At 45.6% G+C, this 25,686-nt stretch overlaps 1 protein-coding gene across 1 annotated transcript in view; it reads right to left on the reverse strand.

Annotated features, from left to right (window-relative positions):
• Positions 1–25,686, reverse strand: part of adgra1b (adhesion G protein-coupled receptor A1b) — an 827,468-nt gene that overhangs the window by 698,891 nt on the left and 102,891 nt on the right. Inside the window, exon 2 of the mRNA XM_072479133.1 lies at positions 12,921–12,992. Coding sequence (XP_072335234.1) covers positions 12,921–12,992 — 72 coding nt within the window. The remainder of the gene's footprint in view (positions 1–12,920; positions 12,993–25,686) is intronic.

A 25,686-nucleotide genomic window follows, 5' to 3' on the forward strand; every position in this document is an offset into this window, starting at 1 on the left:
AAGATGCTAAAGGGGATTGACAGGATATGTGGAGAGTGGATGGTTACCCTTGTTGGACATTCTAGAAAGAGAGACCATGGGTGGGATTCTCCGATCCCCCGCGGGGTCGGAGAATCGGCGAGGGCTGGCGTGAATCCCGCCCCCGCCAGTTGCCGAATTCTCCGGCATCGGATATTCAGTGGAGGCGGGAATCGCTCGCGCCGGTCGGCGGGCCCCCCCCCCCCCCAGTGATTCTCTGGCCCGCGATGGGCCGAAGTCCCGCTGCTGGAATATCTGTCCCGCCGCCGAGGATCAAACCACCACTCTTACTAGCGGGACTATGCGGCGCAGGTGGGCGCTGGGGTCCTGGGGGGGGCGGGGCGATCTGGCCCTGGGGGATGCCTCCATGGTGGCCTGGCCTGTGATCGGGGTCCACCGATCCGCGGGCAGGCCTTAGGTTTTAGGGTTTAGGGTTATGATGGGCAAAACCTTGCCCATCATAACATTTCCCAACTCCATCTCTGCCTCGGTTCAGTTGCTAATCCTTCATTTGTGTATTCGTTACCTCAAGATTCTAATATAATTCTGGCTGGCCTCTCATATTCTGTGCTTCATGAACTGTTGATCACCCAAACCCCGGGTGCCCATATTGTAACTCACACCACCAAAATAATTCAGCTATCACTCCTGTGATCACTGGTTTTCCAATCGCTCCATGGCCTCAGCCATCACCATCTTTGCCATCTCCTCCAGCCACAGAACCCTCAGAGATACCCGAGGGTGAAGGCATGGGCTTAAGTAGGGTGCTCTTTCCAAGGGCTGGTGGAGACTCGATGGGCCAAATGGCCTCATTCTGCCCTGTAAATTCTATGATTCGATGATTCGTTTGAGCATCCCTGAATTTAATTGCTCCATCCTTGCGCTGTGCCTTGTGCAACCTGGTGCTGAAGCTGTGGAATTGCCTCCCTACCTGACCCTCCTCCTTTATGACACTCTTTCAAACTTGCCTCTTTGGCCAAACGTTTGGTTGTCTGCCCAAATATTTTCATATGTGATCGGTGTCAAATTTTGTTTTATAAAGCTCTGTGGACTGCTGCTAGGGGATGTTTTATTATATTAAATTACCTTAAATTGCATCCAGATTTGGAAATATATCACTGCCATTCCTTCAATGCTGCTGGGTCAAAATACTGGAACTCCCTCCTGAACAGCACTGTGGGTGTACCTATAGCACATAGCGGTTCAAGAAGGTAGCTCACCACCACCTTCTCAAGAGCGATTATGGGTGGGCAATAAATGGGTCCACATCCCTTAATGAAAAAAATAATTAAAGGAACGAGTTATATTAATACAAGTTACATAAATACAAACATACAAAATCGGAGCAGAAGTAGGCCATTTGGTCCCTCGAGCCTGCCATTCAATAAGATCATGGCCAATCTGTTTGCGTTAAGTTCCACATTCCCCATCCAACCCCAATAACTTTAGATTCCATTGCCCAACATGAATCGATATTCAGTGATCACGATTCCACCGCCTTCTGAGGCAGAGAGTTCCAGGGTTGCACAGCCCTCTGAAGAAAAACGTTGTCCTCATCGGTCCTATTTGGGCGATCCCTAATTTTAAGACAGTGCCGCCTAGTTCTGGACTCGCCCACAAGAGGAAACATCCTTTCAATGTCCACCTTCTCAATACTGTTCAGGATCTTATATATTTCAATCAAGTCACCCCTCACTCTTCTAAACTCTGATGAAAACAAGCCCAGCCTTTCCAGCCCAACCCCACAAGACAAACCGTTCATTCCAGGTATCAGTCTTTAAACCGACTCTGTATTGTAAGCACACTTTTAAAATAACATAATGAAGGCATTCAGTAGAACTTCTAAAGCTAAACTAGCCAGGATTAAGTAAGCAATTTTAGTTTCTAAATAACCACATGAATTTAAACAAATCAACATTTTTTTAACAAGAATCTATTCAAAAATATTTAAAGTGACACATAGAATATAATGCTTTCCTTGCACTTTAAACGTTGAAGCATAAAACACGTTTGCATTTTAAAAGAAAATCACATTTTGTTACATGTTTTGGGCTGACATGGTACACGTCCACCAGTCTGTCTTTGGAAAGCATGAAGTTTTTCCAACAATTCCTTGCCCTCCTGACACGGTCTAATTCATTGGAATCCCAGAGCAGGATACATAGCATAATCCACTTGAGTAAACAATTGCCCGAGCATAAATTTAAAATCCTGCAGATGATCCCTGGAGAAAACTTGGATTTCAGGATACAGTTGCGAATTAATAGCTCAAAAAAGAAATACTTTTTGTTTAAAATGTGCCAGTACAATCAGTCCCTGTGACAGTCCAAATCTATTCATACTGCTTTTGACTAATTGTGACAAATGCAACGGTCAACTCAGCTTAATAGTCTACCATAGTTGCAATGGTGCATAGCAGATTTTATAATAGTATAATAAAACCACTCTCCATTCATTAAATTGAATATAACTAAATTCTACAAATAACACAATATGTTCAAATACAAGGTCATGCAAACGAATTGCTCATTGTGTGTGTGACCTTTGCATTTATATAGGTTTTCTGCTGACACCCTTCCCTGGGGCGTTTTGAAGTGTTGATACACTCCTCCCTTCTATTTCTCTCCTGAGCTAATGCTTTTGCCAATGGCAATCAGATTTTACACAAAGAAAAAAAAAATCGATAAACCAATTCAATATGAGAATTTCTCCCATACACTTTCAACAATGAGATGGATTTTAAACAACAAAATGATATTTAAAAAGCGCTGGCAGCACAGCATAACCGTACTGCAAATCAATAAGCATGCCAAAATGTAGCAACCAAAAGAATCTTTAGCTTGACATGAAACCCTCTGATAAACCGTCTCAAGAGGATTCAAATATGAAAAGAAGTAATATTCCAATAAACATGAATTGCAGACACAATAACAGACAGAGACGGGATTTAACGATGAAAAATGTCACTGACTCGCTCTGTTCTCTCTAATTAGGCACTTTCGTTTCTTTAAATCTGTAAGCAATTAGTTCTATAAATGATCAACTAAAAAGTGGACTCGGATCTCTGCAGTGAGAGGGAGAATGGGCCGTTACTTCTTGAGTGTCATTTTCTTCAGCTTGTAGCCAACTACCAGATGTTATTGAATTACATTTGTATTCCTGCCCACACATCTGTTTTGAGAAAATGTAGGTTATCAAAATTGTGCTTTTTAATTTTAAAAAAATGAACCGATTCAAGCATAAGAAATAGCTGCAAGGGGGACCATTTGATCCCCCCAAGCCTGCTCTGTAAATCAGTAAGATCATAGCTGATCTGATTGTGAGAAGTTGTTTGGATTCTCCATTGCCTGAATGGTAACGGGTTTCCCAACATGGCAGAGGATGGAGCATCGGACCAAAAACAGGATCGCACCGGGCATCAAAGCAGTTCCGATGCTCCAGACCCCACTGATCCCCCTACTTGTCAATGGGGTGGGGCTCAGGGCTTGTGTTGTGCGGGGAGGGGCACCCCAAAATCGGTATCTGGCTGCCTGTTCAAATTGGCCACCCGATATGAGGGTTCCAACGGAATCCGGCGAGCACGACTCCATGCATAACTTAGCATGGAAAAGAATAGGGGACAGGATTCTTCCTTTCTGACATTATGGAATGGATTCTCCCATTTTGTGGCTAATTGCCGACCCCGGTGTGGGAACAGTGGCGTTTTATGATCCAAAATCTGCTCCGAACCCTCACCGATTCCGGGACCGGTGAGGGCTCGCAGCCACGCTGGGTAAAACTCCCGCCTACCAGGGCAAAAACGGCCGGAGAATGTCCAGGTCCATGGCCGTGCATGTGCACCGCGACGATCTGCAGCGGTCGCTCCTTACAACATGGCACCGGCCGCATGCGGATCCGACCTGCTAGATAGTGTTCCCTTGTATACCCCCTCACCAACCCTGGACCACTCCCCACCAGTCCCCCCAGCACCTGCCTCAGCCCCCTCAGCCAGCGGAACAGCTCCCATTCCCCCGACTGTGGCGGCGCTGGACACAGTCTGCAGCCGCCACGCGAGGTTGACGAAAACTCAGAGCACACGTGTCTGGGCCGACGGTTCTGGCTATGGATCAGCATGCCCAAAGCCTGGGGCATTCTGTGCAGGCACTGGCCGAGGCCCAGGATTGCCACCTCACAGGCGAACATGTCCCAGAGCCACTTGAAAATCGCAGCGGAGCTCCTGTGGCCCAATCACAGCGGGCTTGGGACATCGGCGGCATTGCCCAGGCGCTGACCAACATGGTGCAGTCACAGAGCGAGATGGCCCAGTCACAGAGGGATATGGCACAGTCACTGGCTGATGTGGCACAGACCCTGAAGGTGGTAGCACAGTCAATGGGTCATGTTGCGCAATCCCAGGCAGAGATGGTCCACTCACTGTGGTCCAAGTCTCTGCTTGTGGGAGCAATTAGTCTCCAGAATGGAGAATCCAGTCCCTTAACTTTCCTATCTGCTCACCATAATCATTAACTCCCTTGTAGATTAAAAACCTGCCTAACTCAGTTTTGAATATATTCTATGACCCGGTGCTCGCTGTTCTCTCGCAAGGACAATTGCAAAGACTAACGACCCTCTAAGAGAAGGAGTTCCTCCTCATCTCCATCTTAAATGGGCCACCCATTATTTTTAAACTGTGTCGCCTAATTTTAGATTCCCCACAAGGGGAAACAATCTCTCAGCATCTACTGTGTCAGGAAACCTCAGAATGTTATATGTTCCAATGGGATCAACTCTCAGTCTTCTAAACTCCAATGAATATGAGCCCCAGCTGCTCAACCTTTCATCATAAGATAACCCCTTTATCCCAGGAATCAGACTTTTCTGGGACAGAAAGAGGCCACTTAACCCATTGGGTCTGCAGCGACCGAGAAGCAGTCACCCAGTCTAACCCACTTTTGGTCTGGAGCTCTGCTCGTTATGGCTCGTTATCCAGTCACCTTTTAAATTAGTTGAAGGTTTTCATCCTCTACTACCCTTTCAGGCAGTGAGTTTCAGACGCCTCCCCCCAACAACTATCTGGGTGAAAAATATTTACCTCATCTCCCTTCTAATCCTTCTGCCAATCACTTTAAATCTATGCCCCCTAATCACTGACCTCTCTGCTAAGGTAAATAGGCCTTTCCCATCCTCTCTATCCCGGCCTCTCACAATTTTGTACATCTCAACCAAATCTCCCCTCAGCCTCTGCTGTGCGAAGGAGAACAATCCCAGCCTCTCCAATCTTTCCTCATTGCTAAAATAGTCCAGCCCTGGCAACATCCTCATAAATCTCTTCTATACCCTCTCCAATGCAATGACATCCTTTCTGTAATGAGGTGACCAGAACTGCACACAGTACTCAAGCTCTGGCCTACATAATGTTTGATATAGATCCAGCATAACCTCCCTGCTCTTATATTCTCTGCCTTAACTAATAAATGGAAAGATTCCATATGCCTGTCCGTCTGGCTGCAGGGATCTGTGGATATTCAATCAAGGTCCACATCTCATCATTGTGTTTGCAATGCCAGATATCCCTCCTAAACTAAGGAGACCAAAAGTGTACATAGTACTCCAGGTGCAACCTCTCCAATATCTTGTAACGTTGGAACAAGACTTTTGTATTGCATCCCCCTTGCAATAAAGGCCAATATTCCATTTGACTTCCTAATCACTTTCTGAATTGCATGTTAACTTTTTGTGTTTCATAAACAAGAAGACCCAAATCCCTCTCTACTGCAGCATTCTGCAATCTCACTTTATTTAAATAATATTATAAAACATAGAAACATGGGAAAAAAGGAGTAGGAGGCCATTCGGCCCTTCGAGCTTGCTCCGCTATTCATTCTGATTATAGAATTATAGAATTTACAGTGTAGAAGGAGGCCATTCAGCCCATCGAGTCGGCACCAGCTCTTGGAAAGAGCACCTTACTCTACTCAAGCCCACACCCCCACCCTATCCCCATAACCCAGTAACCCCACCCAACACTAAGGGCAATTTTGGACACTAAGGGCACTTTAGCATGGCCAATCTACCTAACCCACACTTTTTGGATTGTGGGAGGAAACCGGAGCACCCGGAGGAAACCCACGCACACACGGGGAGAACGTGCAGACTTCGCACAGACAGTGACCCAAGCTGGGAATCGAACCTGGGACCCTGGAGCTGTGAAGCAATTGTGCTATCCACAATGCTACCGTGCTTCCCAAATGGCTGATCATCCAAATCCATAGCCTGTTCCCCCATACCCTTTGATTCCTTTAGCCCCAATAGTTATATCAAACTCCTTTTTGAAAACATACTCTGCGGGATTCTCCGTCGGCGGGATCCTTCGCCCTGCCGGCAGTTCCCGTGCACATGTATTTTCCGGTGGAGTGGGGTTGCCCACAATGGGAAACCCCAAAGGCCGGCTGCGGGAACAGAGAATCCCGCTGCCGGCGTAGGCGCGCTGTGCAGGAAAACGGGGCTGACGGGACGGAGAATCCCAATGTTTTAGCCTCAATTGCTTTCTGCGGTAGCGAATTCCACAGGCTCACCACCCTCTAGGTGAAGAAATTTCTCCTAATCTCAGTCCTAAATGGTTTACCACGTACCCTCAGACTGTGACCCTTGGTCTGGACTCCCCGACAATCGGCAACATCCTTCCTGCATCTACCCAGTTCTGTCCTGGTAGAATTTTATAGCTTTCTATGAGATTCCCCCCTCATTCTTCTGAACTCCAGCAAATAAAATCCTTACCGACTCAAACTCTCCTCATACGTCCCAGGAATCAGTCTGGTAAACCTTCTCTGCACTCTCTCTACAGCAAGAACATCTTTCCTCTGATAAGGAGAGCAAAGCTGCACAAAATATTTTGGCCGTGGTCTCACCAAGGCCCTGTACAATTGCAGCAAGGCAACCATGCTCCTGTGCTTGAGTCTTCTCACTATGAAGGCCAACGTATCATTTGCATTCTTTACCGCCTGCTGCACTTTCAGTGACACCCAGGTCCCGTTGCACATTTCCCTCTCTCAATGTCTCGACAGACAATTAATAATCTTCCTACCGAAGTGGATAATCTCACAGTTATCCACATTATACTGTATCTGCCATGCTTGCCCAAATCACTCTGCATTTCCATTCTTCCTGCCAAAGTGGACAATCTCACATTTTCATATATTACACTCCACCTGCCGATTTTTTGCTCACTCACTTAACCTGTCTAAATCCCTTTGCAGATGCTTTGTGTCCTCCTCACTTCTTTTTTCTAATTATCTTTATAGGAAGAGAAAATTTGGCTGCAATACGGTCAGTCCTGTGGTGGATTCAAGCTTGAATATACAGGTCTTGGAAGTTCAACCAAAATGTTAGGTAGATGTTAACACGACAGGCTGCAATGTTAAACTGCCCATTTTCGCACGTAAATGGCCTCTGACGTCATCGAAACCGTTCTCTTAAAGTGCCCCTGTTCAGCTACAAGCCTGCTTGTAAGGGAACACTGAAATAACTATAATACATAAAAAGTCCCTTCATTAACATCAGTTATAAATAGTTGAGGCCTAGCTCTGATTCCTGGTATCCCACTCGTTGCGGTTTGCCAGGTTGAAAATTACGCATTTATCCCAACCATTTGTTTCCTGTTAGTCAGTCAATCCTCTGTCCAGTATAACACATCATCCCCAGTACCATAAGCTATAATTTTGTGCAGTAACTCTTTATATTACATTGCATCAAATGCCTTTTGGAAATTTAAATACACTACACCTACTGGTTTCCTTTATCCGTCTTGCTTGTTACATCCTCAAAGAGCGCTCATAAATGTGTCAGCACTATCTCCCTTTCGCAAGGTCATAATAACTCTGCCTGATTGCACTATGATTTGTCTAAATGTCCTGCCACTACCTTCTTAAGAATGGATCTGAGTATTTTCCCATGACAGATGTTAGATTAACGGGCATATATTTTTCTGCTTTCTGTCTTCCTCCTTCCCTGAATGTTATATTTGTTGTATTTGTGGTTGTTCAATCACCTGGAATATTTCCAGAATGAAGGCTATTCTGGACGATTAGAGAAAATTATTTCACTCTGCATGCTCAGAACAGGAAACTATAGGTTCAACCAACGAAAATCGTAGTTTGGAAATCTGTGAGAGCGCTGGTCATCAATATTTGGATTAGAAAGCAGGTTTGGAGTGGAAATACACGTGAAGGAAAGCTGCAGCTCCCTCGCCCAATGCAGAACTTGAACAGACCAACGTAGATTTTCAGACTTAAATTGATGGACCACCATAAGACTGTCTGGCTCAGTTAATTACTTTTCTCACTAGTGGACTACCAGAAAGGAGACTAAAGCTCCTAAATATCCTTAAAGGTAGAGCAATCTGTGCTTACTTACTGAGATTAGGTACTTTCACTGTTAAAGAGCTACTGAGCGCGACACTCAGTCTGGTGAGGCTGTCACGGTATCAACCATTAGTTGATCCACTTAATGAGGCACCACGGGCTTCACGCTGCAAATGATGGTCTGCTGGCTGATTTGCCGGGACCGCAGCCGCCAGCTCCCCGCTAACAAGGGAGAGCAACACTTAAACCAATCCTGCAGAGCAAACCCCACACAGCTCGCAGCCATGCCACCGAGGAGTCAAGCCCTACAATTCGGGGATGTTGACCCGGCCAGATTGTTGGAGACTAGACGGGATGCTCTGTTCCCCCGAGGTGCTCGGAGGGTCAGCCACAAGGCAGTCAATGCCACCTGGGAGGAAATGGCAGCAACCGTCAGCTCAGTGAGGGCAACCAGGAGGTCCGGCACCAAGTGTCGTAAGAAGGTCAACGATCTCCATTGGCTGAATGGGTGAGTTGGCACCGACCCCCTGGCACCGCCTCCCCCTTCCCCCCCAACCATGAGCATGGGCCTAGCACCACCCCCGCCCTGCATCGTACCGTGCCCTGGCCCACCCATGTCTAGCAGTACCGCCCTCCCCCCATACTCCCATCCCCCCATTTCTCTCCATACTCCCCATCTCTCCATAGCCCCCCATTCTGCCCCCCCCCCCACCCCCCATACTCCCACTCACGCCCCCAGCCCCCGCGATGAATGAAGCATGAGGCTTCCTGCAGTGTTCAGGCACAGTGTCCAAGCATTACAGTCTGATTGGGATGCTAGGCAATAACCCCCACGTGCCACATGGCACGCCGACCCACGGGAATCCACTCAGGAGCTGCACTTCACAAGGAAGCAGTTACTGAGCTGTATCATGTGCTGCACAAGAACTGGAACCCAGAACCAGGACAATGCACAAATTTCCCTATAATGCTGAAGGTAATTGTAGCTCTCAATCATTCCAGACTCTATTAGAGACATGAATAACATTAGAAATTTTGCTGTCCGCATTTCAATTTGGCAGGAGATCAATGCAGTGTTCCAACATCTTCCCCATAAAAACTGGCAGGCAACAAAAAATAGATTTGGGGTTTTCTGGAATTGTTGCTTTTCCATTGGTACATGTAGTAATAGGTTGCACCTATGTAGCTCGACATGCTCCTTGCAGTGAACCAGGCATTTTCTATAACAGGAAAGGGCTTCCATTTGTTAAATCTTCAACAGCTATCACCAAAGGCAGAAAACAATGAAGCTCTGTAATGGCTTACCTATTAATAGTCATGATGCTTTCACACTGCGCCAGTCCTGAATATTGCCTCTCTTCCACCCAAACTATCAGAACAGGGGCTGGGTAGGCGGCACGCGGCGCAGTGATTAGCACGGCAGCCTACGCCGCTGAGGACCCTGGTTCGAATCCCGCCCCTGTGTCACTGTCCGTGTGGAGTTTGCACATTCTCCCCGTGTCTGTGTGGCTTTCACCCTACTTCCCAAAGATGTGAAGGTTAGGTGGATTGGCCATGCTAAATTACCCTTTAATTGGGAATAAAAAATAATTGGGTACTCAAAATGTATTTAAAAAAAGAAGAACTGGGGCTGGGTGCTGGAGGACAGGGGGTATCCACTTAACAATAATCTCATAGCATGGAACATATCCGCAATTAGAGCCACACAACACCCAGAGTCCGAAAGAAAGGATTATTGGGCTCTTAAAATAAAAGCTTTGATAATACTGTGATATTATCATAACTGTAGGCACTGCAAGGGTTAATGCCACTGGAGGGAGCTACAGATACAAATATATAAGACATTGATGCAAAGCCTTGGGGGTGAGGATAGTCAGGAGTTAGATAGAGAGAGTCAGAACTATTATTAGTGTGAGATAGAGCTGATCTAGTTTATACCAGTATTAAGATTAGTTGTAGATGAGTTTAGTTTACATGTTCACAATATTATTTAGAAGTATGTATCGAATCCAAATTCGTGGTGTTAATAAATGTAAAGCTTTGTTTTAGTTCAAGCTATTTTGTGGTCTTTGTGAACACTACGCCAACCATCCTGCATTAAACAACACAAAGAGTACCACAGCTACCATGGGAGAAGGAACAGGAATAGGGACAGAAGGAGGGAAGAAGTGGTAGGGGCTCCAAAGGAAGAGCAAGGCCCAGCCAGGGCTTTCAGGTAGATAATTACTGAGAAGAGCCTCTCGAAGATTCCCCTCTCCATCCAATGCACCAGTCACCAATTCTTTTCACCCGCCATCTAAATATCTTCAGTCGGTATAACTTTATGAACATTATTCTTGCTTCAGTAAGCATATTGTGATCAAAACTACTCTAAAATAATGTTTACTACTCCATCATACGTAAACATTCACAATTTCACAAATTCGTACACAGGATGGCGGGAACTAAACATCACCTTTGTGGAAAACTCCATGCCTGTCTGATGAGCTCACTTATCCACATTAATGCTCCCGTGAGCTGGTCCCCTAATGGCTACAGCTTGGTGAGTGGGAAGCTATTGAATTTCTGCTGAGAGCACTTGGGATAGCTGTGGTGAGTAAACTCAAGACGGTTTGGTTGTTAAGGAATCCAGCAGCAGAGTACTAGATGTCAGCTTTAGTCTGGGCTGTCTGTCACAGATAACTGTTTTACATTAACATGATTGAGAGACTGGCAAGGGAGCAGGTGTGCTGTCACCCTGAGAGATTAGCTTGAAGAGGGTTTCTTTCTGTTGTGTTCAGAGAGTCATTAAAACAATTAGAAATGTAACAATTTCAGTCAGATGAGGCTTCCATAAGATTTGAAAAACCAAACATCCAGTCAGTATATTGGATCATGTGGAAAATCCCAAAAAAGGGCATGATGTATCGCAGTGACGGAAGGAGAGATCATGGACGCTGAGCAAAAGAAGCAGCTATCCAGAGCGTTGATCAAAACATTTTGTCAAAGATATCAGCTTTCAGGAAATCTTTAAGACGATAGGTACGAGGGTTTGTGGTGTGTCATGCCTAAGATGGTTGAAGGCACGCCACTTGGGAGAGATTGTAGGAGTTGAGGAGGAAACGGAAGTGGAGAAGGATGAGGCTATGGCAGGTCATTGAGGATAGGAGTCATTGGCAAGTGGGATTTGGTACAAGGTCCAGGAAGCACAGTTTTGAAAGAGCTTAAGCTTGCAGAGAGTGGGAATGGGAAGCTGGACAGGACAGCATTAACATGGTGCAGCTTATGGTGACTAGCACACCTGGTAGGATATGGCATTTGGGGACAAATTCTCTGACCATGACTGATGTGTTGGGTACTCTGCTACACAGACGAACCAACACGGTTGTGAATGGTACAACTCAGTTTTATTGCTAACATTTATTTACAGTGGTAAACTGGTTACTGAGGTTCGATCATAATCCTAGAATCTGTGGACCTATTCCTAATACTATCTTGTAGTGGCACTCAACACATGGTGGATGTCTGAGTGTCTTGCTATGAGCTCTGTGCCCTGAGCTGTCTCCTGCTGGAATGCTCAGGAAGTGTCGTGTTCCCTGTTTTGTACTGTGTATGCTCTTGCCTGTGATTGGCTGTGTTGTGTATGTGTTGATTGGTCCGTTGATCTGTCCATCAGTATGTATGTGCTATGATGTTTACCTGAATATCATGACAATGACCACTTGTGTGATGTTGACCACCATGGCTATCTGTTCCCACTCTCTTCTGAGCGAATGACAGTAGGGCCTCCTGGGTGTCTGCGGATAAAAGACATATCTTCCCCTTTCCACCCCTTCTGCCAAGGTTGCCAGCACTGTGTCAAGAATGTTACAATCTGCTGTTGCCTATGTTATGCCATTATCTATCTGAGGTCAGAATCCATCATAGAACCATTTTCTGCACCTACCAAACGCTAATGCATTGCCCCTATTAGCGGCTGGCTTTGAGTGGTCCAGGTGTGCTTAAGATGGTGCTAGGCCTTTTGGGTGGCCTGCTGAGTCATGCAACACTCTGTGTGGTTACTGTTGGTTGCACACTGCAATCATGTTAATTAGCAGGCAGCACAAAGTTGACAAGCTGCATGCATCACATTGGGTGGGTATGGGCTAACTGTATAATGTGATCCCCACCCCTGTCTTAAGTGCCTTTCAAATTTCACTCCTGCATATATCTTAACAATGCAAAAAAACTGCCTTATGGAAATGGCATTGAGAACAAATATTAGTTCCTGAAGAGTTAAAATACCAAAAGAGCTTCACTTTTGAAAGAAAAACAGCCGAGTGCATGACATCTATTCACCTTGTGAATTGAAGTTTATTTTGCTTAAAATTATCAACAGTTTCCTGCATGTTTTTCTTGAAGACTCGATCCACCAATCACCAGCCATACCATTTGTTGGCTGGCTGCCAATCATGCTCCATTGCACACAAAGCAAAACAACTTTTAAAATGTCTTCATTTTAATTGCCTATCAATCATTATAGTTAAAAAAAAATGCTGCACCCAGTAAGTGTAACAGAACAAGGTGCAGTGATCAGTTACTCACAGCCTCTCTAGAGAGCGCAGGCCAAAGAAAGAGCCATTCTTCAACAGCGTGATCTTGTTGTTACTCAGGATCCTGCAGAAAGTCAGTGGAGAACATAGTTAATGTAGAACGATAAATGAGCTGCTGCAAAGAAGATCGTTCTCTTGTGTCACTGTAAAATGACTAAATTGAACTTTGAATAAAATGCAAGATTTATAGACCAGTATAAAATCTACTGAATGCAGGTTATGTTGCACTTTGCTGCACTTAAAGTTTTATCCGGTTACACAGCAGAAACTCATCTACTATTATTCAATTGTGCTTTCCATTAAACAAAATGGCTTCCGTTTGGTATTTGACTGATTCAATCAGACGGAGGAACAAGAGTTCTCTGAGAAATGAATGTGTAACATTTTAGGGAAATGAATGTTCATCTAAACCATCAAAACAAATTAACTGATCATTTATACCGTTTTCCATCTGTGGTGTCATGCTGCACAGCAATTACTCACTGCAAATAACAGTGAGTACATTTGAGAAGAATTCATCAGCCTTGAACATTCAGTCCCTCCACCATTGGTACAATAGGGTTGCGGTGTACAATCAAAAAAATACACTGCAGCACTCAAGGTAGCGCGCCAACACCTTCGTCCAAATCCTTGACCTCTACCACCTAGGAGGAGAATGACTGCAGGACAATGGGAACATCATTATCTTCCCAGCCCTTCTCCAAATCACGTGCCATCCTGACTTGGAAACATGGCCCAGGGGCCACATCTGGCCCATCAGGGTTCTGAGAGGGGCCTACAAGACATTTTGTTGACTGTTGCCCACATGCAGAGTTGCCACAATCCGCTGGTTTCCATCCGCGTAGGTTTTTTCTACCGGTATGACTGAAGTGATACACACGCGAAAAGCAAGGGCATATGGGGGCGATGTGTGTGCTGATTGAACACAATGTTGACTGTGAGAGCCATGCGCTCCCTCTGTTTCCAATCAAGCATAAATATTTATTTTGTTTTTACCACTTGAAGTTGAAGACAGTTCTATTAATATATGAATGATTATGCATTTTCTATAACTTGTTACTAAATATTCGGCTTTTATCAAATATATTCAATCTTATTCAAGGTTCACAATTAGGGAACAAGCCTAACTTCAATCTTGCAGCCCACTTAGATGGACGGGTGCCACTCAGGAGCTCCACTCACTAGCCTAGGATACCCAATACAGGGTTAAGTCCTCGCAAACAATTCTCACCATTGGACACTGCTATCCACATATTGATTGGGATAACATCATTGTTAAAAAAAGGAGAAAGTGGCAGAATGGAATAGAGTCCTTGCAGGAAGTGAGGTGGGAAGTGTAGTGGATATTGGTAATATATAAAAATGTATCAATTTAATGTTGATACAAGTGGTCTTGTGGTCGATATTGGTCATCATAGCCTATCTCCAGAAACAACACAGAGAAATTGAGGAATGGAAAGGTCTATGTTCTATGTTAGGGTTAGAGTTAATGCAATTAGTGGTGAGAGTTGGGGTTAATGCAGAGTTGGTGGGTAGGGTTAGGGTTAATGCAGATTTAGTGGTTAGAGTTAGGGTTAATGCAGAGTTAGTGGTTAGGGTTTGGGTTAATGCAGAGTTAGAGGTTAGAATTAAGATTAATGCAGAGTTAGTGGTTAGGGTTAGGGGTAATGCAGAGTTAGAGGTTAGAGTTAAGGTTAATGCAGAGTTAGTGGTTAGTGTTATGGGTGAGGCGTTTTCAGAACCCCAAAATGTATCATGGAGTTCAACCACCCTCTCCCTTTAATGGATTTGTTGCTTTTCCGAGGTGTGGGATTACAATTATGGACACGTGGGTTTTTAAACACAAAACACTATTTATTCCATGAACTCAACTTAACATCTTGAATAAACATTGGATCTCTTAACACCCCTTACTTCAAAGATAACTCAGAAAATATTACAACAGTAAATAACTCCTAAACTGTTCCTTCAAACTTCCAAGAGACTTAACACCTTTAAACAAAATCACATCAGGTTAAAGGATATATATTTTTTCTGTAGAATGGCAGAGATATATTAGCTTGGGTGATTTCAGCTCCAGCACCTTGTAAAACCAGCCAGGCACTTTTTTGCTGCTCTCAGCAAAACCAGCCAGGTACTTTTCAAACTGCTTTTTAAACTGAAACTAAAAACCTGTAAAATGGCTGACCTATAGCCCAGCCCCACCCACTCTCTGACACCCCTCTTTTCTTAAAGGTACATTGCTTACACAGACATTAGGTTTGGGTTAATGCAGAGTTAGAGGTTAGAGTGAAGATTAATGCAGAGTTAGTGGTTAGGGTTAATGCAGAGTTAGTGGTTAGGGTTCGGGTTATTGCAGACTTAGTGGTTACGCCAAGGGTTAATGCAAAATTTGTGATTGGCAGGTCCTTTAATCATGTCCATTCCATTTCCATCATTTCATTTTTTCCCTTTCCTTCCTCCAAGAACCATAGCACACTTATCCTTGCCCTGACCTTTCATTCCACTGAGCTCCACTTACAACATATCCTCCACCATTTCCACCACCTTCACTGTGAGGTCATGATTAAAACACTTCTTTCCCACCGCTGTAAAGAGACTGATTCCTCGGTGATAACTAGGTCCACTCCTCAATCGTCCCCAACAAATTTCCCTCCCCCTCCCACCGCAGCATCCCATAAAATCATAGATGCAACACCTGCCTTTTTTTGATCCTCCCTGTTATCGTCCAGGGTGCTAAACATTGCTTCTATGTGGAACAGTCATTTGTTTGTATTTTTTTTCATGATGGTATTTAGTTTTCACTGCTCACAATCAGATCTCCTCTGCACTGCAGAGAACAAAGGCAAATTGGCTTTGCAGAACACTTCCACTCTGTCTGGAAGTGCGACCTGAGCTTCCAGTCATCTGTCAATTCTGTACCTGACTCCAACTCTGAGCTTGGTGTCCTGCAATGTTTCACTGCAGCTCAATATACATTTGACAAACAGGACCGATGAGACACCTCACAGCCTTACAGACTCAGCTTTGAGCTGAACTATTTCATAACCTTGAGCATCATTTTTTGGGGGACGGCAGCTGTTGATGATGGTTCTGCTATTTCCATTTATACCTTCTCTCTGGGCCCGATTTAATGGGACGAAAACAGAGTCCTTTTCACGCACGTTTACAGGATGTTTCTCGGTGCAACTGCTATTTTACGGCTCTTTCCCGTTTTTGTTGGTCTCGGTAAGGAAGGCCCTGCCAAGGCTGCACACTTTACATCATTTCCTGTACTCACAGATCGAGGCACCATTTTTAAATGCCGCCTCGATCTTTCAAACCCCCTCAGCCACCCCACCTCCCCACTGGATGCAAACGGATCCCCTCCCCCCCCCACCTCTCCACTGGACGCAACGTACCTCCTTACAGAGTCCTTACCCCATCTCTTAAGGGAAAGGTCCCTCCAAGCTTGACCCCTGGCCTGGGCATCCTGGCACTGTCATACTGGCACCCTGGCAGTGCCAATAGGGCACCCAGGCAGTGTCAATATGGCACTGCAAGGATGCCCAAGTGTCTGTGCCAAGGTGTCAGGCTGGCAGTGTCAAGGTGCCCAGTGTCAGTGGGAGTGCCAGCGTACCATCCTGCCCAGAGCCTGACCACCCTGTCTCATTTTTGTGGGCCAGTGCTAAATGGCAATGTCTCCAAGATGTGGCTGTTCAGTCTCAGGCCTCGGGAGAATCCGGTTATGTAGATTTAAATGAGTACAGGAAATGAGCCAATGACTCATTTGAATATGCTGATCTGGATCTTGCCCAGCGAGGGCGGGATCCAGATTGCTCTGTCTCACGAAGTTAGGTTGAAGCATCGCAAATCTAACGAGAGGCCTCTTGGATGATTCAACGGCCTTGTTGCCTCACCAGGTCAGGCACGGCAAGGCCATTAAATCACGCACTCTATATATTTTGTTTTCTTACTGGTCCCACTTTCACCCTGTTGTCTTGCACCATCATCCCTTTTGTCATTTAATTTCTCCTGCTTACCTCTCCATCACAGGCCTTCTCCTTTGTTCGCACCCCATTTCCCTCCTCCGTGTTTGCTTAATATCTGTTACATCTCTAACATTTTTCCCCTTCTGAGGTAACTGTCTGTCTCTCTCCACAGATGCTGCCCGATCTGCTGAGTATTTTCAACATTTTCTATTTTTATTTCAGATTTCTGCTTTATTTTGTGTGGTCTGGTCAATGAGGAATTGGGATTGCAGTTACTGGTATCATAATAAGATGAGTTGTTCACAGAGAGCCTGTCCAGAAAGGGGTTGTGAAGGGATTATTTCTCTCTTGCTTCTGTTCTGCCTGCTTCTCCTCCTCATGCTCCTACTCCGGAACGATGTACTATGTATAGCTGGTGGCACAGGTTGTCTCATCATGATGGTGAGATTGTGCAACATACAGCCAGCCTCTTCCCCCTCATTCTGAAGCTTGTCCTGCTCTGCATTACCTCTATTCATTCACAAAGTCATGCTGTATTCCAGGGAGAACGTCTACCAAATGCAGCCATGTCTGAGTAAATGGTTCATACAGAAACCTTGACTACAGCAAAAAACTCCATGCGAACTTGCAGCTGCTCCCTGTGGACTTTCGCAATTTGAAACATCTATAGAAAATACTGAATAAGTGTACAACCAAAGCAACAGCCAGAAAAATCAACCGTCAAATAATTTGTATGTAGTTGTTGATGTTTTTTAAGTAGTGCTGGTGAGGGGACCTCCCTGATGCTGAGGGCAAGTTCAGTTGTATAAGACTTAGAGAGGGAGTGTTAACCAGAGTGTTGAGCACTGAAATGACACAGCTAGCATCAATTCATATTGCACACTGTTGACATTGTGATCTCCTTGCTCTACATGCTTCCAGCAGCCATTTGTTGTATGTGTGCTAATATCCTCACCAATACGGCAGCCACGTGGCTTGCCCCACAAGTGTGCAGGCAGTGAGGATGCCATTTTAAATCCAAATTGGCACCTGTGTACCGAAATTAATTTAGCACTGTCCATATATTTTTTTAAAGGTAGTTGCACCATGGAAATACGGAAGTTGTGACTCTCCACTACGTTATGTACATCACTCTGAATATCCAGAGTTTTGAGTCAAGTAGCTTGACAAAATTTGTTTTACTGCAATTGTATAGGCCATTGGTGAGGTCACACCTGAAGTAGTGTGTGCAGTTTTGGTCCTTATCTGAGGAAGGATGTTCTTGCAACGGAGGGAGTGCAACAAAGGTTTACCAGACTGATTCCTGGGATGGCGGGACTGTCATCTGAGGAGAGACTAAGTCAGTTAGGATTATATTCATTGGAGTTTAGAAGAATGACAGGGACCTCATTGAAACGTATAAAATTCTAACAGGATTAAATAGGGTAGATTCAGAAAGAATGTTCCCGATGGTGGGGGAGTCCATAATGAGGGGGTCATATTTTGAGGATAAGGGGTAAACCTTCTAGGACTGAGGTTAGGAGACATTTCTTCACCCAGAGAGTGGTGAATCTGTGGAATTCGTTATCACAGAAAGTAGTTGAGGCCAAAATGTTTTGTAATTTCAAGAAGGAATTAGATATAGCTCTTGGGGCTAAAGGGATCAAGGAATATGGGGAGGAAGGCGGGATCAGGGTGTTGAATTTGATGATCAGCTATGAGCATAATGAAGGCAGAGAAGACTTGAAGGGCCAAATGCCGTCCTCCTTACTTTTATTTTTATTGTTTCTTTGTTTAAAGGTGTTATATGTTTAAGTATGACACACAGGAAAAAATATATATCTAGCTGTGATCTAGTCGGAGACAAATGTTAGCATTTCACCATCCAACATGGAAAAAATACAGCAGCAATTCTACACTAAATGGAATATACAGCACAATCGACAATTTCTGTAATTTATTCCAAGATTAATTGTATTATGTAATCTAGCTCAATATTTAGAGTGGAACGCATACAGAAAATGCATTTTAGTTAACTAGATTTTTACAGAGAACAAACCAATGCTTGACAGACAAACTTTCTGAAGTAACAGGAAATAAGAAATGAAATGCTTACATAAGACAATGGACAATAGAACATTACAGCGCAGTACACGCGCTTCGGCCCTCGACGTTGCGCCAACCTGTGAAACCAATCTAAAGCCCATCTACACTATTCCATGATCATCCATGTGTTGATCCAATGACCATTTAAATGCTCTTAATGATGGAGAGTCCATCACTGTTGCAGGCAGGGCATTCCACGCCCTTACTACTCTCTGAGTAAAGAGCCTACCTCTGACATCTGTCCTATATCTATCTCCCCTCAATTTAAAGCTATGTCCCCTCGTGCTAGCCATCACCATCTGAGGAAAAGGGCTCTCACTGTCCACCTATCTAATCCTCTGATCATCTTGTATGCCTCTATTAAGTCACATCTTAACCTTCTTCTCTCTAATGAAAACAGCCTCAAGTCCCTCAGCCTTTCCTCATAAGATCTTCCCTCCATCCCAGGCAACATCCTTGTAAATCCCATCTGCACCCTTTCCAATGCTTCCACATCCTTCCTATAATGCGGTGACCATAACTGCACGCAATACTCCAAATGCGGCCGCACCAGAGTTTTGTACAGTTGCAACATGACCTCATGGCTCCGAAACTCAATCCCTCTACCAATAAAAGCGAACAGACCATACGCCTTCTAAACAACCCTATCAACCTGGGTGGCAACTTTCAGGGATCTATGTACATGGACACCGAGACCTCTCTGCTCATCCACACTACCAAGAATCTTACCATTAGCCCAGTGCTCTGTATTCCTGTTATTCCTTCCAAAATGAATCACCTCACACTTTTCTGCATTAAACTCCATTTGCCACTTCTCAGCCCAGCTCTGCAGCTTATCTATGTCCCTCTGTAACCTGCAACATCCTTCCGCACTGTCCACAACTCCACCGACTTTAGGGTCATCCGCAAATTTACACACACATCCTTCTATGTCCTTCTCCGTAGAAGGAGGGCGTAGAAGGATTTAAATATGAGAATATTTAACTCAGATATATTAAAGAAATAAAATCCTTCAGGTATTGACCACCCAGAAAAGAAAGCTGCTAGCCAAAGGGTTACAATCTTCACTGAAATAGTTTGGTCAGACCTGTAACATAGATCATTTAAAAATTATTGACAGTCGTAGGGCCATGAGAAAGTGATGCCATGAGGCTTTACCAAACAGGCTTAATTAGATTAAGAGAAAATATCTTTTCATTTATTTTCAAGGTAATGCTTAAAATAAACTGGCAGCACAATGAAGGAGGCTCCATTTCTATATTGTGCAGGTTTTCTATTACACAGACTATATATACAATATTGTTATGTAGTATTTATAGGGTGGCTTTCACTGGAAAATGTACAGCATTTAATTACAGGAAATCTGTTGGCATTATTTAAGCATCTTGATGAAAGGGCTATAGGGCTTTTCATTGATTGTTACGGTCAGTGTTCAGTCTCTGTCTCAGCCGATGACAGTAGGAGGTGATATGATTGGCCTCAGTGCCTTTAGGGTTTGGGAAAGTATTGGGAAAGTACGGGTTTGCCCAATGACTACTGTTGGGAAGTGCACTTATGTAAAGAGAATCAAGTTTGTTTATGATGCCCTCCACAGTGAAACGGCCCACCAACACTCAGGGAACTGATAGGTCAAGAAGGGAAAATAAATGACGGAGCACTTCTAACCTGATTCAATTTGTTGAACAGTGCCGTATAGTACAGGGCAGAGAATTATCCATTGGCTCAATGAGCTGATGTATGCATCCTTTGTGACAAGGCAGTTCAAAGATAAAGGTAGTCAGTGAGTTGCGAAAACGGATTGAACTGCCAGTGCAGCCAGTGCAGGCCAGATGCCATAAACATTTTTTCTTCCAGCATCCCTTCTTGTGTTTACACAGCAGATTTCTGTCAGGCTCATTTTATTTTCCAGCTCAAAAGAAATGTTATGGCTTGGCAATGAAGTGTGGTGCTGAGTGCATTTCTCAGAAAATCATTCAAATGGAGTAATTTCCCGTTCCCAATAGTTAATAAGAAACCAGTAACATAAACTGCTCTGCGGGTGCTAACATAATTAAAAATTATATATGTAAAAGAAAATTGAGATCATAGATGCACAGAGGTTGCTGTGTGAACCATTTACAAGGTACACTGAAGCCATTTGCCAAGACTCCTTTGGCAACACGTCCCAAATCTCTGATCTCTACCACTGAGATTACCAAGGGAACAGATACATAGGAACTCCACCACCTGGAAGTTCCCCTCCAAGCCACGCACCATCCTGACTTGGAACTATATCGCCCTTCCTTCACTGCCGCTGGATAAAAAACCTGGAATTCCCTTTCTAACCCCCGATTTGAGGTTACCAATACCACATTGAGCAGCGGTTCAAGAGTGTAGCTCACCACAACCTTTACCAGGGCAATTAGGGATGGGCAACAATTGTTGACCTTGCCGTGTGCTTACACCCTATGTACAAAAAAAAAGACTCCAGGCAGGAATTCACCAAAAGGATAGCAAAATAATTGATGGAAAATAAATCCCTAATTGCCCTGGAAAAGATTGTGACGAGCTACAGTCTTTCACCGCTGCACAATGTGGTATTGGTAACCCCAAATCGGGGGTAAGTACAAAGTAACAAGAAATAAGTAGTAGGCACTGCTTTACTTAAGTGCAATCTTGTTGGTGGCAGCAAAAAAGTTGGATGTCTGCTGCTCCATCAATGAGATAATTCATCCAGCAGTGCTGTAGATGAGATGATTCAACTTGCAACCGTCAACCTCTATTTGTAACTTTAAATCACATCTAAGATTCCCCCTGTCACATCTATGATCACAAAATAATTGTGGATCAGGAGGCCATTCCGACCACCTTAATAATTCCAGCAAGAACAATCCTACACTACTGAGGTGGCACGGTGGCACAGTGGTTAGCACTGCTGCCCCACAGATCTAGGGTCCCAGGTTCAATTCCGGCCGCAGATCACTGTCTGTGTGGAGTTTGCACTTTCTCCCCATGTCTGTGTGGGTTTCCTCCGGGTGCTTCGGTTTCCTTCCACAGTCCAAAGTAGTGCAGGTTAGGTGGATTGGCCATGATAAAATGCCCTTAATGTCCAAAAGGTTAGGTGGGGTTACTGAGCTACGGGGATAGGGTGGAGGTGTAGGCTTAAGTAGGGTGCTCTTTCCAAGGGATGGCGCAGACTCAATGGGCCGAATGGCCGCCTTCTGCACTGTAAATTCTATGATTCTATGACTCCTCCTCATGGTGCATTTAATTTTTCCTACAGGACTCCAGCTTATGTCTCCTTCACTGCACATTCTACCTGTCAATCAGTCTCTACATGGAGAACCTCCTGAGGTTGGTTTGAATTCACTTTTTACTCGTTTCAACCTTCATCCTTTGTCCTATTTCCACTACCTACCTGGTCAGACTCCCCTTTTCCAATCTGAAAAGCTCAAATATCTGTCTTTTCCCATGATTCAGACACGAGAACTCAATATTGTGGTTTCTCCTTGCACTGTGTTTCCCTTGTTTCTCAGTGGCCAGCAGTGGACACAATATTGATGTTGTCTGACCAGAGCACTGGACAGTTTGATCACTGAGTTCCAATCTGGATTGTACTGGCTTATCTCCTTTGTCGGTCTGCATTGGTTGGACATAATGGAAGGTGTTGTATAAAGCAACAGGGGTTTTTCATTCAGGCATGAATTGGGTATAGGTTATCAACCTGACATAAAACCACAATCAGGGCACATGCAAAATACTGTTTAACAAGCCTTCTTTCTGTCGTGGCAACCTCGTCACACAAACTGCATTTATTTGGAGCTTTTACATTTTATTGAATATTCATACATCTTTCATTGAGGTTTTACGCCAGTGTGTCACTTTCATCACTGAATATATTTACAATCTGGTGAGAAGACTAAAAGAATGAAATAGAGGCTGGAATTTCATGGAAATGTTTCTAAGTGTCATTTCAGGTGGTTTTGGCTGAGAGTTTTTCCAGGCTCTTTCAGCGAGTTTCCCACCACTATCTAACCACACTTAGTCACTTTATTGGCTCCTGGGGAATTCCTCTTTAGGCTATCCCACATTTAGAATTATTTTCATCACTGGGGAGCTGAACTCGCCGGCTGCTCAGAGATTGGACCACCATTTTGAAAGGCTGCCCCGATCTCTAAGTGAGCTTGAGGTTCCCCTGACACCCCCCACCCATGGGCAATGTTACCCCCCACAGACATGGACTGATGCGACCATCAATTCACACAAGACGATTAGTAGAAGTGAACAGTGGTTTTAATAAGCTAGATCTGTGCCTGCCTGTGACTGCTCTGTACTGAGTGCCGCCTATAGGCTGCAGGTTTGTATACCACCCCCGAGGGGGCAAAGCCACAGGCGGAGCCCACAGGGGCATCAACATAATACAGTACAATACAGTGGTGAATTGCAGTAGCAATACGTTCACCACATTCACCCCCTGTTAAAAAATTGAAGTCCAGCGGGTGTGAAGTGGGCTCACATATCGAGTCTGTCCGGAGCCTTAATCGTTCTCTGTGATCGCCTCAGCTCCGGCTTCGCTGCGGGCATAGGTGTTGGACTCGTCGCTGCGGGCACGGGTGTTGGACTCGTTGACTCCGGGAGTGTGTCGTCTGGAGCTTCATCACGGTGTGTCGGCGATGGGGGAAGGGGGGTGTAGGCCGTGTAGGGGCGGGAGCGGTGTTCAGGATCCCCAGGGGGACAGCTGGTAGCCCGCCGTGAGGGATTCGGTTGGTGGTGATCGGCGGTGTGGGGGGGGGGGGAGGGGGGCGTTGCGCCATGTAGGCATACTGAGGGTTGGCATGTAGGAGCTGGACCCTCTCGACCAGGAAGTTGGACTTACGGCTCCTCACGTGCTTTCGGAGGAGGACAGGCCCCAGTGTTGTCAGCCAGGACGGAAGCGAGACCCCTTGATGGGCATCCTGGGGAAGACAAATAGACGGTCGTGTGGGGTCTCTTTCGTGGCTGTGCAGAGGAGCGACCGAATGGAGTGGAGCGCGTCGGGGAGGACCTCCTGCCAGCGGGAAACTGGGAGACCTCTAGACCGTAGGGCCAGAAGGACGGCCTTCCATGCCATCGCGTTCTCCCTCTCCACCTGTCCGTTTCCCGGGGGTTGTATCTGGTAGTCCTGCTCGAGGCAATGCCCTTACCGAGCAGGTACTGACGCAGCTCATCGCTCATAAACTAGGAGTCCCGGTCACTGTGGACGTAAGTGGGGAAACCGAACAGGGTGAAGATGCTCTGCAGGGCCTTAATGACAGCGGCCGCGGTCATGTCGGGACATGGGACGGCAAAGGGGAAACGGGAGTACTCGTCAACGACGTTGAGAAAATACACGTTGTGGTCAGTGGAGGGAGGGGCCCTTTGAAATTGACGCTGAGGCGCCCAAAGGGGCGGGAGGCCTTCACCAGGTGGGCCTTGTCTGGCTGATAGAAGTGCGGCTTGCACTCCGCGCAGACTTGGTAGTCCCTGGTCATGGCCCTGACCTCCTCGGTGGAGTAGGGCAGGTTGCGGGCTTTGTTGAAGTGGAGAAGCCGGGTGACCTCCGGGTGACAGAGGTCATTGTGGATGGCCCGAAGCCGGTCACCTTGCGCGCTTGCGCATGTCCCGGGACAGGGCATCTGGGGGCTCATTGAGCTTCCCAGGATGATACACGATATCATAATTATCGGTGGAGAGTTTGATTCTCCACCTCAAGATCTTATCATTCTTGATCTTGCCCCGCTGTGTGTTGTTGAACATAAAGGCTACCGACCGTTGGTCGGTGACGAGGGTGAACTTCCTACCGGCCAGGTAGTGCCTCCAATGCCGCACAGCTTCCACAATGGCTTGAGCTTCCTTTTCGACAGAGGAGTGTCGAATCTCGGAGGCGTTGAGGGTACGGTAAAAGAAGGCCACGGGCCTGCCTGCCTGGTTAAGGGTAGCAGCTAGGGTGACGTCTGATGCATTGCTCTCCACCTGGAAGGGATGGACTCGTCCACCGCGTGTATTGTGGCCTTGGTAATGTCTGCCTTGATGCGTCTGAAGGCCAGGCGGGCCTTAGTTGTCAGGGGAAAGATGGTGGCTTTGATAAGTGGGCAGGCTTTGTCCGCATAGTTGGGGACCCACTGGGCATAATGTGAGAAGACCCCAGGCATCTTTTCAGATCCTTGGGGCAGTGGGGAAGGGGGAGTTGCAGGAGGGGGTGCATGCGGTCGGGGTCAGGCCCTAGGACTCTGTTTTCCACGACATAGCCGAGGATGGCTAGTCGGGTGGTGCGGAAAACAAATTTCTTCTTGTTGTAGGTGAAGTGTTGGGTACTTTGCTACACAGACGAACCAACACGGTTGCGAATGGTACAACTCAGTTTTATTTCAAACATCTATTTACAGTGGTAAACTGGTTACTGAGGTTCGATCATAAACCTTGAATCTGTGGACCTATTCCTAATTCTATCTTGTAGTGGCACTCAGCACATGGTGGATGTCTGAGTGGCTTGCTATGAGCTCCGTGCCCTGATCTGTCTCCTGCTCGAGTGCCCAGGAAGTGTCGTGTTCCCTGTTTTGTACTGTGTATGCTCTTGCCTGTGATTGGCTGTCGTGTTGTGTGTGTGTTGATTGGTCCGTTGATCTGTCCATCAGTATGTATGTATGTATGTGCTATGATGTTTACCTGAATATCATGACAGTAGGTGAGATTAAGGGCTTGGGC

The sequence above is a fragment of the Scyliorhinus torazame genome, chromosome 16, assembly GCF_047496885.1.
Source record: "Scyliorhinus torazame isolate Kashiwa2021f chromosome 16, sScyTor2.1, whole genome shotgun sequence".
Classification (NCBI taxonomy): Eukaryota; Metazoa; Chordata; class Chondrichthyes; order Carcharhiniformes; family Scyliorhinidae; genus Scyliorhinus; species Scyliorhinus torazame.